General features: G+C 42.1%; 3 protein-coding genes across 6 annotated transcripts in view; 1 reads left to right on the top strand and 2 right to left on the bottom strand.

The window, feature by feature from the left end:
* The first annotated feature begins 215 nt into the window (after nt 1-215).
* On the top strand, nt 216-4,950 carry IFT20 (intraflagellar transport 20). 3 transcript variants are annotated; one of them, XM_006276451.4, is made up of 4 exons: nt 240-698; nt 2,679-2,764; nt 3,883-3,986; nt 4,523-4,950. In XM_006276451.4, the coding sequence occupies exons 1-4, from the start codon at nt 572-574 to the stop codon at nt 4,602-4,604; spliced, it is 399 nt and encodes a 132-aa protein (XP_006276513.1). In that variant the 5' UTR covers nt 240-571; the 3' UTR covers nt 4,605-4,950. The 3 variants fall into 3 exon arrangements, with proteins under 3 accessions (XP_059573616.1, XP_006276515.1, XP_006276513.1); XM_059717633.1 differs by lacking the exon at nt 4,523-4,950 and having other exon boundaries at nt 216-698; nt 3,099-3,986; XM_006276453.4 differs by lacking the exon at nt 3,883-3,986 and having other exon boundaries at nt 224-698.
* Nucleotides 4,951-5,958: 1,008 nt separating this feature from the next.
* TMEM97 (transmembrane protein 97) lies at nt 5,959-9,066 on the bottom strand. Its single transcript, XM_006276454.4, has 3 exons — nt 8,900-9,066; nt 6,983-7,127; nt 5,959-6,226 (listed from the first exon to the last, which is right to left on the bottom strand). Exons 1-3 carry the CDS (start codon nt 9,020-9,022, stop codon nt 5,979-5,981), a joined length of 516 nt encoding a protein of 171 aa, XP_006276516.1. The 5' UTR covers nt 9,023-9,066; the 3' UTR covers nt 5,959-5,978.
* A 5,884-nt stretch (nt 9,067-14,950) lies between these two features.
* The window catches only part of NLK (nemo like kinase), a 109,517-nt gene continuing 107,424 nt past the window's right edge, over nt 14,951-17,043 (bottom strand). For both annotated transcript variants that reach the window (XM_019493447.2, XM_006276455.4), the window contains exon 11: nt 14,951-16,989. Coding sequence is in view for 1 of the 2 variants with exons in the window: in XM_006276455.4 (XP_006276517.1) it covers nt 16,935-16,989 (55 nt within the window). In the remaining variant the exon portion in view is untranslated. The remainder of the gene's footprint in view (nt 16,990-17,043) is intronic.

Here is a 17,043-nt window from a genome sequence, read left to right as displayed (position 1 = left end):
CGGGCAAAGACAGCCATTCCCAGCATGCATCTCTCTTATGGACGGGAGCTCCCAGTAGGCCTCGGTAGCCTGGAACTGCAACTCCCGACATGCTCCGCGGGCAAAAAGTCACTCCCAGCATGCACCTCACTTGCGGACGGGCGCTCCCAGCAAGCCCCTGCATGCAAAGACAGCCATTCCCAGCATGCCCCTCACTTGTGGATGGGCCCCGGCAGTCGGGAACTACAACTCCCGGCAGGCCGGCGGCAGGCAGGGAGGCCCCACGACGTGGAGGCCGCGCGGAGGTCAGCAAGGAGCCGAGCCTGGCAGCCACGCGTCATTATAAATAATTAAGAAGAATACTAAAATAGAATGAGAAACAATGGAATGAGCTAAACAAACGCAGCGCCCCGCTACTCTCAGCCTATCCCCTCCCTCCCTCCCCCCGCGGGATGGTACATTCCGCGCGGGGGGCGGGGCTGTCGCCGTGGCAGCCGAAGGCCGCGGGCAGGGGAGTCGCAGGGCGCGGGGGGCGCTGCTGCGCCCATTCCACCGGCGGGTAAACTGAGGCCGCTGGGCGCAGGCGGCGGCCATGGCCCGGGAGCTGCTGGGTGGCGCGGGGCTGCACTTCGACGAGCTCAACAAGCTGCGGGTGCTGGAGCCGGGCGTGGCGCAGCAGACGGCGGAGCTGCGGGAGGAGTGCAAGGCCTTCGTGGACAGTGAGTGCCCCCCTCCCTCCCCCCCGGATCGGGCCCCCACGTGTGCTGAGTCAGCAGGGCCGGGCTGACCCATGTTCCCCAGGGCAGGGGGTCACTCCGAGCCTGGCCCCTCGGGGGGAGGGAGTAGATGCGGTACGCGCGTGGCTGGAAAACATCTGTAACTCGAATTCGTGTCGCACACACGTGTCGCACAAGCACGGACGAGTTGCGTGTGCGGGTTTCCCTCGACGCGCTACACGCGTCGCTGGAAAGCGGTGCGTAACTCAAATTCGTGCCGCGTACACGTGCCTTACAAGCAAAGACGAGTTGCACGTATAGGTTTCCCTCGCTCGACGCGGTAGGCAAGTTCCTGGAAAACGTCTGTAACTCGAATTCGTGTCGCACACACGTGTCGCACAAGCACGGACGAGTTGCGTATGCGGGTTTCCCTCGATGCGCTACACGCGTCGCTGGAAAGCGGTGCGTAACTCAAATTCGTGCCGCGTACACGTGTCTTACAAGCAAAGACGAGTTGCACGGATAGGTTTCCCTCGCTCGATGCGGTAGGCAAGTTCCTGGAAAACGTCTGTAACTCGAATTCGTGTCGCACAAGCACGGACGAGTTGCGTGTGCGGGTTTCCCTCAACGCGGTACACGCGTCGCTGGAAAGCGGTGCGTAACTCAAATTCGTGCCGTGTACACGTGCCTTACAAGCAAAGACGAATTGCACGGATAGGTTTCCCTCGCTCGATGCGGTAGGCAAGTTCCTGGAAAACGTCTGTAACTCGAATTCGTGCCTCGCAAGCACCGAGTTTAGGTTTCCCTCGCTTGACGCTGGAAAGCGGTGCGTGACTCGAATTCGCATCGAGGGGCGGGAACCCACTTTACGATGTAACAAGCATGGATACGTTCCAGGGCCTCGGCTGCAGTGACGTGGCGTCGTGGCGCTCCCGGGGCAGTGGCTGCGGGCGGCTTCGTGGCTCACAGCTCCCGGAGGAGCCGCCGGCCACCTCGGCCCCCCCCAAATAATGTCTGCTTCCTCTGCCTGTGTTGTCGCTCCCACAGTGCACTGCACAAAGCAGGGGACTGCGGGCTTCCGCTGCACCGATCACATAAGAGTGAATTTACCTTGCATATAATGACCATTTCCCATTTTTGGTATAAAAAGGGTCGTTGCCTAAGAGCGAATTTGCACATACGCAACCCGCATAAAGCGAGGGAAACTCGGAAAAGAAACCTGATCCAGGCCTGAGCTTCTCATTGCCAAGCTCCCGTCCAGCATAGATAGAAGAGGTCGATGTCGACTTCCCCTCTCCCCCCCAGCAATATTTGACCTATTATTTATGGAGATGTTTTCTGAAGTGAATTCATTAGTGTAGGGAATGGCTTGGCTGCAGATAGCATTGCTTTCTGTTTGCTACCACAGCCGTGCGAATGGCATGGATACACCTGTGTAAGGCGACTTCTCGTTGCAAATCCTGACTGCTCAATTGCTTTCGGTTAAAGATTAAATCAAGGCAAAGTTCCCGTGAAGTATTATTTATTGTGACATTTCCAGCTCGCAGCACATACAGCAAATGCATTTGGTCTCACGCAAGGAAAAGGGATGGTTTTTTGTAGGTGGAAGCCCAGCTTTGTCTTTTGAAAGGATTATTTTCCCGCAGGGCTTTATTGTGATATTGTATGTTAGGACACTTCACTTGCTAAAGAAGCCAACAAAGGGCTTTATTTAAATCCAGAGATAAAACAAGTCAGAACACAGAAGCACACATCATAGTAGAAGAAATAGCACCCAATTTGAGTAACAAGAAAAACCACAGAACAATCTGTGCGTGCATTGTTCCTGATGCAATCTGTGTGCGCGTTGTTTCTGTCAAGCACAAAGTAATCCCAGTTTAAAAAACAAAGCACTCAAAGTCTATCAGAATACAACACTGGTATCACTTTGATGGATGCATTTGGTATAACAGCAATTTCTCTCTTTTTTTTTCCCCTCCCCAGAAATTGCAGAGTTTCAAAAAATAGTGGGTAGCTTAATTGAACTTGTTGATCAACTAGCAAAAGCAGCTGAAAGCGAGAAGATGAAGGTACTGTGCAAATATTATCTAATGCTATCCTCTGCCTCTGCAAGTAAAGACCGCCCCCCCCCCCCCCCCCTTATTTCACATTCAAAGCAATCTGTAGCAATCCATCTGAAATAGACAGTCGCAGATGGTGGTGCGTGCGGGATCTCTGCAGTGACAGCCAGGTCTCCCCTTATCAAGGTGTATAAAGAACCATTGACAGATTCTGACAAGCACGCTCATTATAGTGTCACATCACTCTTGTATTTGCATTATCCCAGCCCTACTGGTTGTTGGCACATGTGCAGGTAAACATGCTTTCTAATCAGTTTCTTTCTTCCGCTAATTTGTTCCAAAGGACCCGAATTTTGTACGTGCGGCATCATTCAGAAAGTGTCACCAGGGAGAGCATCGTCATTGAAGGGAGTTGGCAGAAGGAAGAGGTTGATTAGAGAAAAAAGCATTTACATACACACTAATGATAGCTTCTTTTGTGAACTCCATTGTTGATGCATACGTAGACAGACACATCACCCATCTGTACACTTTATAGGTTAATTTAGAAATAGTATAATAAACAAGCAAATGTATTGTCATCTTGATTTGGTGGGGGGGGGGCAAATCGGAATTAGCGGTCACCTCTCTGCTTACCTGTCCTTCCCTTGTACCAGTGATCAATGATCCTGTAATATTTCTAGACAAGGCTTTGCCACTGCCCTCTCTGCGGCTTGGCCAAATTACCAGTAATGGTGGTGTTAGCTTCCCCTGACAGGAAAGTGGTGTTATTACCTAACTTGGTAGGATGCCACTATCAGTTCACTAATGTCTGTGCAAAGCTAGCAAGCCTCTGATCCACAGAAATGCACATTGTGCATGACATTTCACAGCTACAAAGACGATAGATTTGTAGGGACTCTGTCTGTACCACAAACTCTCTTAGCATCTATCTTGCTTTGCCATATACTGTGTGTGGGTCAGTTATCGTGGCAAACCTTACGTTTGAAGAGGAAATCCTATGAAGATGTTACTCTTCTCAGTGCCCAAGTGTTTTAAAAGGACCTGAAAATTGTCCAGCTGGAAATGACAGTAGCAAAACATTAATGATAAAATTCCTTTGCTAAAAAGCAATCTTGTTTCTATAGGCAATTGGTGCCCGAAATTTGCTAAAGTCTATAGCTAAGCAAAGGGAAGCACAGCAACAGCAGCTTCAGGCTTTAATAACTGAGAAGAAAATGCAATTGGAAAGGTAAGTTTGTGTGTACATGAAGCCAAGATTGAGAGCTCGCTCTGGAAGTCTGATTTGATCTTTTGAAAGATAATACTGTAACAAACATGATTTATTCAGTTTGTGAATTCTGCTGTGATTGTGCAAGTTAAATGCTTAATCTTAACATGTGCACGCCTGTCTATAAGGGAGCATTGTCCAGGGCTTTGGATTTTAGTTCAGTCCATCTTCAGCAGTTTGGTCAGTGGGGCTAAAACAAAGCCAGGTCTTGCATTCCTGATAAACTGGTGGCCAGCTGAGGGCAGGCTAGGAAAACTGTCCTTCAGTGTTTGGTTTGCTCACTTTTTTTTTTAAAGGTAGTTCAGCATTGATCTTCTCAGTGGTGCAAGGCCTAAGTCATTTAGATAGCTAAATTCTATTTTCAAAGTGACGTAGGAGCCTAAAGCATACTGATTTCCCTCTACCCCAAAAGGCTTAAGTCACTCTTGGAAATGGAACTTAGTCACTTAAATCACAGGGGGGACTAAAAACAACATTTTAACCTCTCTCTCTTTCAGATATCGAGTAGAGTACGAGACCCTATGTAAAATAGAAGCTGACCAGAATGAATTCATCGACCAGTTCATTTTTCAGAAATAAAGGATTTGGAGACCAAACAGCAATGACCTTGGAAAACTTTACCATTCCAGTATACTAATAATTCCAAAAATATGCAGTTTTGCATTGTGTATGAATGAGCAAAATGGTTTGTACAAAGGAAAAAGCTTTTTGTAATTCTATATGAACTCAAAATGGCAATAAGAAAGGTTTTTCCCCAGATGTAAAGAAGACCACTTCTAGCCTTTCACTACTTTTTAAAAAGTTTGGTATGGTCAGTAGTTTGAATTCAAATAAATACTGCTGCTGCTATGCGACTCCCTTACTTTTTGAAATGTACGGTACTTTCAGATAAATCGGAAAAATAAATTATTGTTTTTAGACATTGCTTTCTTTGTTTTTATATTGCCTCTGGATGTCAGAATCAGCTGCTACAGTTCATCTAATTTCTAGATCTGGAATTTTAAAACATTGTCTTCCTTAGACTTATTTAACTACCTCACTGGATTGCCACATCTAACAATTTCCTGGGGTGCTATAGTAAAAAAGGCTTCAATTCTTAACTTGTGTGACACGATCAAAAGAGAATCAATTACCACCTATGGTTTTTGGGGTTTTTTTGTTTTGTTTTTTTTTTTGGGGGGGGGGGGGGGGGGGGGCGGGGAAGAGCAGTTCGTGATTAACAGCTCTCTCACACACCAAACCAGAACTGAGAACTGGTGTTAACTATAAATGGGTTCTGCTGAAGTTTTCAAACCTGGATGTTTAAAGGTAATTCCAAGAGTGTTTTTAGATCCTAAATAGAAATAGGCTGACTTCCAAAACTGCTGACTACCCACAAATCTCATATAGATTAGCAGAAGTTACAGGCATCTGAAATAAAACAGCTTAAATGATTACATGTGTATCTTTGTGCATCGCTTTAGAGAGAGACAGAGGTAGCCAGCTGTGCAACTGTGTGTCTACTCTGCCTTCTGCCTAACTTTAAGCAACCAGGTATGGGAAATGGTCTTCAATTTAAACCACCACTACACAGAAGACTGTATACAAACACACTTGCAATGACTGAACAGTCTTCTCACTATATGCATTTAACATTTTCCTTTAGAGATTTAGAACTAGGCCAAAAGAGACCGAATGCTGTTTGCTGCAGCTTCAAAGTCTAAATCACAGAATTACTTCAAATGCCACCTCCCAGAAGTCTCCCTGTTACTTCAGGTCATTCCCCTGAGATGCCCAATGGGATGCCAAGTCAGCGACTTCTATGTATTTCTATGCCTGAAACAGCGAATAATTCCACTTCAGGGATTTTACAGAAAGACTTGTGCGGTAGACAGACTTGTTAAGTGGGCACTCTTCCCGCTGAATTAAAAAGGCTAAAAACCAGACAACTATGGTTGTTTCAATCTACTCTCTTTATTTCTTTTTCTTTTTCTCTACCTGGTTGTATTGGGGGCTGTATAGCATGGTAAACAGAACCAGGAGTGGGATCAGCAAATAGGGGATGTATACAGACATGAGGGTAAGGCGCTCCTGCTGGGTCTGAGGACCCTGCTTCGATTCTGAGAAGTCGTGAAAGAGGACGTGGGCAAGGCAAGGCAACAGAGTTGTAGCTACATGAGTGGAGTAGATAATTGCAGGCGTCCGTATCCATTTACACCCACCTGTATTAGAGATAGAAGTGATGCATATTAGTATTTTTTTTCAAACAAAGGGCAGTAAGCCAATAACTTTTCAACAAACAAATCTGTAATCCAGAACAGCATGAATCCCAGTTGCAATGAATACCAGATCTAGTGAAAAACTGAATCTTGAGTTTTTTTAAAGTAGAAGACTAACACCACAAACCCTACCAATACCTGCCTCAGTGAGTGGTTAGAAAGAATGCACAAAGGAGTCCTGAGATTTCATGAAAGCATCAGAGCAAGCGGATTAACCATTTCCCAATATCGACACATACACACTTGACTTCAGAGCTCGCTCGCACTCTCTACGCACTAGGCTAAGCAACCATGAGAAACCCTGCGCTGATGGCGTGTATCCTCTTTATCCCCAATTTACAGGTGAAGAAAATGAATTCGTTAACTTAAAAAGTTACCCGAGATGTCTATGACCGTCTGTTCTCTCCCCACTGACCATTACATAGAAATCTAGGATTTCCATTGATAATGAAGAGCTTTGAAATGAAAATGAGATCTATTGTCCCATGCTGGAAAAGCAAAAGGGAGGTACATATTTCTGCATATTAAGTCAATTTGTTTCCTAGTCTGCACTGCGTAGTTAGGCAATCTTTTATTGAAGTAGGACCCCACAATACATATTTATAATGGCTCAAGTCAAAGCCTCTCTGTACCATATAGTCACATTTTAAAAAGAAAACGGTATGCAAAATATTGTTCTTCCATTCCTTGTATACCAACCTTTGAAGAACGCATATGCTGCAAAGGGAAAGAAAGGCAACTGGAGGAAGGCTTCACAATAAACAAATGTCCTAAACCATTCAGGAGACTCCAGCATCATAGAATCTTTAAAGCTTTCCATATACCATTTTAACATCTCCGTCAGCTTAAAGCAAACACAAACAGCACATTAAAACTTTTATAGTTAACACTTTCAGCAACACAGTTTCATCTTTGTATATAAATCTTCACTTGTTCAACTGCCAGTATTAGCAGGTGTTAAGTTCCTAAACATGGTGAATGCACTCCTTTAAAATGCACAGTGAATTCAGCAGCACTTTTTCTCTGTTTGTGAGATTATCAAGACCACCTAAAGTTGAGCCTCTCCAAAGTAAACAGCCACAGACTGCTCCTGATCTGTCGTCTTTCACCTATGGAACAAGGCAGGTTTAGCAGATAGAGAAAGGACGTTTTTATTCCTGACCTTGCTCTATATGGCCAAAGTGGATCAGAAATGCACCAGTATTTAGGCATTTTTAATTACAGATGGCTTCACAAGACTTAGCAGGTGCCATGAAGTCAATAAGAGTTTGGTGTCTAATGGAGTTAGACACCAAATTCCTCTTGCAAATTCCTTTAGGCCTCTAACTGTAGCGTCAGGCGGCAAAGTACACGTCATCTCTGACCAGTGATGTTTTGCACCGTCAGCTAACTAGGCAAATGGGTCTGAATGCCAGAAAAGTAGCTTTAAACATGGCTTTGAGCTCAAAGTCCATTTAGATTTGCTAGCTAAATATTAAATATGGACGTGATAATTGAGTAATCCTACTAGCTGGAAAGAAGGCCAAAATGAAGTCATTAAGTGTAAGCTACAGCGCCTCACACCCACATAACAGAACAAGTCCAATAGATTATGCTAATGAAGTGAGGTCCATCTAAACTAATGATATTACTGATCATATGCATTGTACTCCATGCTACTGATCAAACCACTATAACAATGATTTTTTTTTTGGGGGGGGGGGGGGGGGGGAAAGGGTTCAAATCAATAGAGACATATTATACTTTGGTTGTTCATACAAAATGTGACTGGCTCTAATATATAGCTGCCAGCTTTTTCTCCCCACGGCACACTTGCTGCAAGTTATTCAACAGAAATTAAAACTCACATTAAGCAAGCGACAGTTATGGTCTCTTGCTATACTGCTTCCCGTGTCTTTGATATACCATATTAGCCTTTTAAGACACTTAGTATAACATGTATAGAAATGATATTGTGTCACCCAGGTGTTCAAGTACTTCCAGGATAGAACAACTTTTAGTAATAACTGACTATGCTATGAAAGTAGCAAAAGCAAGAGAGGTTTCGCAGGTGTTTCTGGTTTTAAACTGACGACATCCTTTCAAATGGCAGAAGAAATAAATGTACATAGATTTCTCCTTTTAATTAGTTTGTTATCCAGCTGATTAGTGTAAATGAATAAACCTAAAACCCAGTGGAGTGCACTCCATTCAAAAGCTTGTCTAAGTTTTTCCTAACCATGCAGTTGGCCCACAATAAAAAGGCATCACCCACAAAACCCTTGCCCGTTTCATACTCCCTGGACCATCGCGGCTACAACACTGCTCCAACACGGCTAATCCCAACGCCACTCTGCAGACTTAGTGCCACGTGAGCTCAGTGCTTACAGCATTCACTCGGTGAACAAACAGACAACGAAACATAACGGTATAGGGAACGGGAGATGAAATTTGTCCTAAAGATGCCACAAGATCAGGTGGATTAAGCTAAAGTCTAGTCCAAGTTATTGCGGTTCAAACCCTGGCGCAGAATTAATTCTATATTTCAAGTCCCTCCTATCATCCATCCCCATAGATCTTGCCCGGAGCAGCGCACACAGTCACTGCATTGAGAGGCCCTCGGCATCAGCTGCTTACCTTCTGCGGGTAGATGCTACTTGCAGGCAGAAGAATTTGCATGTCTATCAGTAACGTGACGGGGATATGGCTGAGAAAATACAGGGCAAAAACCCATTCCAAGAAGCGAGTTGCAGCAGCCATGTCCTCCTTGCAACAGCAGTGGGAGGAGCAGCTGCCCTCCTGCAATATCCCATCTTCCTCCTCCTTGGATTGGCTGTACGGCAGGCTGGGTTGCTTCCACTTGGCTCACAATTTAAAGGGCCAGTCATCTTACCAATAGAAACATTTAGACTGCCGTACACATACTTTACTTTACTTGCACTTTGAGCTATTGTGCAAGAACCCAAAATACTTGATAAGGGGGAAAAACCCACTGTTTTGAGTTGGTATTAAAAGATCCCACTGGCTGTATGCACACCATCCTCCAGCAGTGCAACACAGGTTTTAGTAGGTTGAAGAGCTAAGTTTAGAAAAACAATTTTCTCTATAAATTTTGGGTTAGAAGCAGAACTGGCAGTGGTTTTGAGAAGATGCTGTTAAGTTTTAATAGGCAACTACTCATGATCACATTCTTATAATTTGTTAGTCCTCCTGGCTGAGTCTAAATCGCTAACAAGCCTTACACTTTTTGCTGTACCTCTGATGAACTTCTTTCTGCAGAAGGATTTATGTTTTTTGCAAAGATCTAAGGACCAGGAGCAGATGCTGGGTCTAAATCTTCTAGACTGCTTTAAATAACTTGGTTCTTGAAGTTGAATGAACAAATGTCAGCACTAATACCAAGGCACTTCCGAGGTTTTGTCAGTGTTATTCTTTTCTTCACCATACACTTAAAAACTTATTAATAGATTTGAATAACATCACAGAGCACAAGTCATTTCACTTCTGAACAGGAAGTTACTATAGTAAAAGATCCAGGTACAGTAATATATATTTTTTATTTATTGTGCAGCAGTTGTACCATTCTTCCATTATCGAGATAACGAACAAAACTATTGAACAGAAATCTTACCTGGCTGGCACCGAGAGAGAAGGGAGAGCACTGACAGGAACTGTATTATATAAAACGATAAATCGAAGAATACACATTTCAATGATCTCAAGATATTTTATGACTCAAATAAAGCATAATATAAAACTGGGAAAACAACTGCGCAACAAACAGATGATTTTAGTTTTACTGAATGTTCCAGTATCGCCAGCAGCTCAAATAGGATACGAGGATACATTTGGCACGTGCCTTTCTGATGTTATTTAACTGAAGTGTTTCCATTAGAAAGCCCTTCATTTTTAATGGGCCTTTACATTTTTAAAAACATCTTTTCTAAGCTAAAATGTAATGCTGGGCCATGTCCTCTGCTGGTGTTAAGTCTTTGGAACAACCATGCTGATTTATATCCACTGAGGATCTGGCTCCCAGGGACTGAAAACAGGTCCCCATTGAGGTCAAAGCCAGGATTTCATGCTCATAAGCATTTGATTTACAAGCAACTATCCAAATTGCAACTTGAAGACGGTACAGTCAACTATGGCTTGATTATTACACCTTTGCTGAAGCTCTGACTGTGTCCTTCCATGTGTGGAAACAGTGGCTTTCATGGTGTGTGAGAATGAATGAACCAAAAAAATAAGTATAAGTCTTTCAGTCGCTTCTTCCTGCTGTTGGCAAAGACAGGGAATGTACTAGCCCACCTGGAAGAAAAGCATTTAAATAGGGGAGAAGTACATGAGTCAAAATTCAAAACATTCACCTTAAGTCAAGTTGTCAATGTAAGCAAAGAAACTGTATTCACCGCACCCAGCAAGCCAGGGAAAACATGCAACTAGGTTGTAGCAACAGAATAGAAAATACGGAGTATAATGTGTTTTATACATCCGCAGATAACAGCACCCCTGGCATAACCTGTACCTACTAACCCTTTAAAGACACAAGCAGGTGCTATTCTGTTTTTCCACACTGAGAGGCAGGCTAACTTCAACAGCTAGGTAAACTGCGGTCTCTTAACTTTCAAAGGACGTTGGGCAACTGTACTGAACAAGTAAAGTACCGTTAGCACCATCACACCCTGTTCACCTCATCTTTAATTCCCTGTTGTAAAGTCAGAGGCTCTCATGGGCTGTAGCTGGGCACTACTGAGCTAGGTGCAACCAAACACTTGTTATGAAGAAAACACCCCTTCCTTTTTTCTTCTATTCTGTAGGCTTTAGGCCTAAATATTTTTTTAATGGAGGTAACTTCTATGATGCTGTATCAAATACATTTCATAGACATTAGGGCTGGAAGGGACCTCAGAAGATCGAGTCCAGCCCCCTGCCCAGGGGCAGGAAGTCAGCTAGGGTCAAAGGGTCCCAGCGAGATAGGCATTCAAATGTTTCTTAAGAGTCCAGAGCAGGTGCTTGCACCACCGCTGGAAGCAGTCTATCCCAAGCCTGGGGGCTCGGGCAGTAAAAGCATTTTTCCTTTGGATTTATTTCTTGCTGGGGTTCCTCGATCCCAGCTGACTTCTTGCCTATGGCAGGGGGGCTGGTCCCCATGATCTCATGAGGTCCCTTCCAGCCCCTAATGTCTATGAAATCCATGAAAACTTATGTCCAGCCTAAAATGGTCTTGGAGGAGTTTGTGACCGTTTGCCCTTGTCATCCCTCAGGGCGCTCTGGTGAATAGATGTTCCCCCAGATCCTGATGCACATCCCTGATGTACAGCCACTAGGTCACCCCTGAGCCTGCGCTTTTCCAGGCTGAAGAGTCCCATATCTCTCAGCCTCTCATCATAAGGCCTGTTCTCTTGCCATCCAATTATGCGCGTGGCTCTCCTCTGGACTCTCTCAAGCTTTTCCACATCCTTTTTAAATTGTGGAGCCCAGAATTGGATGCAGTACTCACTCCAGCTGCGGCCTCACCAAGGCCGAGTAGAGCGGGAGGGGATGACATCCTGGGATTTGCTCGAGAAGCATCTATGGATGCAAGCCAGAGGTTTTTTTGCTTTACCAGCTGCAACATTGCATTGGTGGATCGTATTCATGCGGTTGATTATGGTCCCCAAGTCCCTTTCGATCATGGTGCTAGCAAGCATAGCACTGCCGAGCCTAAAAGCATGATGCGAGTTTTTTCTCCTGAGGTAAGAGATCTTGCATTTTTCCATATTGAATGTCATCAGGTTTTTATCCGCCCATTTCCTAAGCCTGTCAAGGTCAGCCTGGATCACCAGCCTATTCTCAGGTGTGGACGCTTTACCCTAAAAGGTACAATTTAAGTAACTGACACCTTTTAGAACTAATTTTTAGAAGAATTAAAGTAAACAAGTATTGTGTAACAGACTTGGCCATTGTAAGGGCCTTTGATTGCCTTTTTTTTTTTTTTAAATAGCCTGGGCGAAACTATTTGCAGTACTTCATGTTCAAGTTGCCTAGTTAATCAACAGGATCTCTCTAACTAATCATTAAGTTATATCTAAAACAAGTTATTTGCTTCATATTTCAACAATACTGGCTTCTTTGGTAGTATGTGTTGAGAAGTTTTGTAGGTAAGTCAGCCAAAATGTTACAGCCTAAAGGGCCCTAAGACCTGATTAATTGTATGTTGGCAGCTTTCAGTTTTGCACAAGTAGTGATTGTACTAACTGTTATCTTCAAGGAAGAGGTGTAGAATGGTATTGAGATTTTGCATTACATTAATCATAAAGCCCTTGGGAGATATGCCAAACGAATGAGGCCAATGTCTTTGTATTGCTCTAAGAAGCAGTGAACAAGCATGAATCCACCCAGGAACATCATGCATTTTAAAAGATATATTTGTGCAGACAGTTATAGGTGCCAGTAGAATAGAGTTAAGCAAAGTTTGAGTTAAGCAAAATTGTCCAAAGAATCACGCTGTCAAGGGGTTCACGAAGTCATTTGTGGAAAAAGGCTGCTGCCTGTAGGCAAGACAGCAGGCATTTAATACGTGGCTTAAGTCTTACACAAGCTAGTATAGCACAATGTGGTTTGCATAAAGATATAATTATCATAGCAACTTGAGCAATTCTGTCTACCTATCTAACTAGTCACTACAAATGCGTGGCAGGGAAACAGGGGGCTCTCCTTGATAACAATTTTAACTGAAAGAGCAAAATGATGTACATGTGTCTCGTTTGTCAAGCGCTGACCATGTTATTTTAAGATAACTGCTCCTCTGAAAAGGCATACTGGAGTTCAAAATCTTTATGAACAATTACAGTGTGAAACCAAAGCACAGGAATACATTATACCACAACCTTACTGTTAATACACAATCAGTAATTAGCAAGATGTTGAGAATGAAGAATCTCATTCTCAATCTTAGGAAAACTGCATTTTCTTAGGAAAACGCTGACTGCAAGAAACCCAAGAGATTCAAAGCATTCAGCCTAAAATTCACAGAGATTTTTGTGATCCAGAAAACTGACAGCTTCTCAGATAAAAAGAAAATATGAGATAACTAGTACAGGAAGAAGTAATTACTAAATCACAACATAGTAAATTATACAGAACGGTTGCCTGCCAGACAGATTCTTGGATCTCTATTACTTGCTGACAAAAAAATGAATTTAGTTGAGAAACCAGTTTTAAAAAATTCAGGCATTTTTTTTTTTAAACTGTAGTTTGGCAGATAGGCTGCTCAAAAACTGACTGAAAGAAAACGGCTCTCTCCTCAAAGTCAGCAGGTATGCGGCCAGTCGAGATATCCCAGCATACATCGGGAAGTGAATGCTAATAATCAACTTGTGCGGGTGATCTCCCGTCCTTGTGCTGTTATCTGCCACATCCGGAGGATCTGCACAGCATGTAATCTTCGTGCTTTTAAAACTTGCATCTATTCTTGCATGTCTTCCTGCTCTTGCTTTCTCAATCCTTGACCTCCACATCATTCCTGCAATACATTTATCAGTTTGTCATCTTTGTAACAATTATAAAAGTGCTCCAGTTAGTTTTCTGCACTCATTAATTGTTCCCCTTATCAGAACACACTTCATAAAAGAAGAGCATATGCTAAAAATCAGACATTCAGGTCCAGTACTGAAAAATACTATTTAATCCCAATTATAATGATACCAACAGGAAGTCATATTTTATCCTTCTTGGATACAAAGAGGGATTCCAATCTGATCCCACATTTTAAATTAGCTCTCAGAGTAAGGTCAAAATAGAAATGTTTTCAGATCAAGAATTTCTTGCCCAGAGACAGCATTTAATGCTCTCATTTTTGCTGTTATTTATTTCCATGAAAAGTGAAGTTGAGGCTACAGGGAATGCTTGCCTTCATATATTTTTAAACTTCTCTTTTGTGAAAGTGCACTCATTCCTTGTGGTATTCTGCCCTATATCTAGGCCAAGGCACCTTGAAATGCAGCTGGTCAAACTTATTTTATTCTTTGCGTGTTTATTGATGAGATCTGTCCATTAAGCTCTAGCAATTACCTGACCCAAGAACGGGACATTATTGTTCATCACATTAAGCAGCAAGGTCTTTACAAAGTTGCTTATCCAGGACAGAAGAAACAATGCAGAGATACAGAAACAATTGTTTTTATACCTGTACTAAAAACCCCCCAGATTTATGCTGAAGGAGAACTGAAGGTGAGTGAACAAAAATAGTATTCAACTAACCAAAACCAATGTAGTAATTTCCATACATAAAGCAATGCCGAATCTTGAGATTCAGTTCATCATAATACCACAAACAGAGGCAGAGATGCACATTACCCAGAGTCACCAAGGAAGATCATGTCAGAGCTGGGAAAGAGAAACCCAAGATCTCCCATCTCCCAATCTTGTGCTCAAGCCACCAGATCATTCTTCTCCATCCACAGGGCTAAGTATTTCTTGTGAGATGCAGAAGTCCCAAGTGTGTGCATTATTTGCTTTCTTTAAAAGGCTCAAGTCCATGAAATACATTAAATGCTTTTCATTCTGATTTGGTATTCCAACTTTGTTGAGTATTTGGGCTCCTTTTGTACTAGCTGCGTAGAAAATATATTAGTGCCTTTGCTCTGAATGAAAGAACTGTGTGGACTTTGCAAACCAAGGGAAAAAAAGACACAGGGCCAGTCATCCTTGAAAGCATAGCTTTAATCCTTCCAATACATTTAAGCATAAACCAGTTTCTTTTTTGTCTTGGGTTAAAACCTGTAGTTCTTAATTTCATCCAGGATCAAAACACTCCTATAAGGTTCAGAAATTCAGAATAACTGAAGGCTTCTTCACAAAAAAAAAAAAAAGAAAACAAGGAGGCTCCCAAACCAAGATGCTTTGAAGTCTTCTTGCTTGAATTATTTTGGCCAGTATTAAGTCAATTTTAGACTCACTAAAAAGCTAACCACCACCACCAGTACCAACACAGGAAATGAAAGGATAACACCATTTCTTTTTCAAATGTCACATTTAATGTTTTCACCACTGTACTTCAAATCTACATTTTACAAAGTGACCAGCAAGTGTGCCACATTAACTGACCAACCTCTGAGATTTTACCTTTCATACCAGTGTCTTCTTGGGCTCTTAATTAAACACGTTTCTCATTCAAGTGAAGTGAAATGCTTCAGTTGTTTTTATTCACAGGAGCCTCATAAAAAACAAAGATATTGCACCATCTTTGTTTAGTAATTCAACGTTTGTCTCTTTCACAGCAAATAATTACTTCATTGAAGTTAAAACTTCCAAACATAACTTACTAATAGTCTCCAATTTCAGCTCAGATCACTCTTGTTGAAAATACTCTGCTAAATACAGATAACTTACAATAACTTTAACAGTTAATTGTCCATAACAAACACCAAGGTTTCTCCCCAGACCTATGCTCAAAATTTAAGACCACCCTTTAGTATTTCTTTGTACAGGTGAAAAACAGTCTTCAATTTTCTTGTCTCGTTTTAAATATAAAAGTTGGAAGGGACATTCAAGTTTCAAGTCTCCACACTGAACTTAAAAAAAAAAATAATCATGTGGAGGTAAACAAACCAAGTTGTATACTCCAGGAGGTAGAGGCCTTCAATTTGTGTTCATATATACATATGCACAGAATTCAGTGTTCCAACAGAAAAAGAATTAGCCAAAAAGTAATAAAAGTTATTTACTACTGTGACATTTCAAGACTTCCACAGCTTTGCCTAAAGACACAAACACAATTAACATAATTCCCTATGTGCTTTTTTTTTTTTTTTTCCTTTTTCTTTTTTTCTTCTCTCAACTGTCCAGTGCAGGAAAAATTTCTCACAAAATTTCACAGACCTAAAATGTGCAAGCTAGTTTCTCTCTATACAGCAATGATGTCATGGTTCTTTGAAATTAGCCCATAAATGGAATTATTTACACACATAGAAGATGCATGCTTGGGGGGTTTTTATGTAAGAAAGAGCAGAAAAACTTCTAATAAAAATAGATTAAATATATATATATTTATACTGGGTAAGGAAACAGAAGTTTAGTCTCTCCTAGTCACAAACTCATTCTCTCTACTCACAACATTTGATTTTAGAACAGCACACATCACCATCACAGCTCTAGTGAGAAGCTATTTATAGGATTTGATCATCAGATGACGTGCCCATGCACAGTCTGGTCACTGTCGTCTGATGAGACTTCATGATTGGTCGCAGTCAAGTTCTCTGTATTCCTTAATTTTAGAAAATCCCAAATCTTGAGGAATGGCTCAATATCAAAATGTACGCCTGTCTGTCTTTTTGTACAGTCTTACCTCAATTTAAAAAAAAACAAAAACAAACCACAGAACAAAAAATAACCTCCCCGAATTTGGTTAAATTCTGTTTGTTCTGAGCTGAGCCATCACAGCTGCACAAGAATTCATAAAACATGTGCAACTCTGGGTAAAATATTTTCTTCTAAAAGCACAACCACTTTACAAGATTAAAAGTCTAGTACATTGCTAAATATTATTCATATCATACAAGTAGTGGTTGTTAATTTAAAACTTCATTAGTAAAATTACAGTACAAGCATGATTAACCTCCAGAATTGCAAATCCCAGACTCCAGTGGAAAGCTACATTACATCTTCAGTAGTATATTATCTTCCACTTTTACTCCCAAACCAGTGGAGATGGTGGCATCTCAGATGGCTGAGCAACAGTGGAACTGGAATACAACAAATACAGAAAATCAGTGCTCATTTGCTACAGGTAACAGGTA

Source organism: Alligator mississippiensis, chromosome 14, assembly GCF_030867095.1.
Source record: "Alligator mississippiensis isolate rAllMis1 chromosome 14, rAllMis1, whole genome shotgun sequence".
Taxonomy (NCBI): Eukaryota; Metazoa; Chordata; order Crocodylia; family Alligatoridae; genus Alligator; species Alligator mississippiensis.
This window is presented reverse-complemented; position numbering and strand designations above follow the sequence as displayed.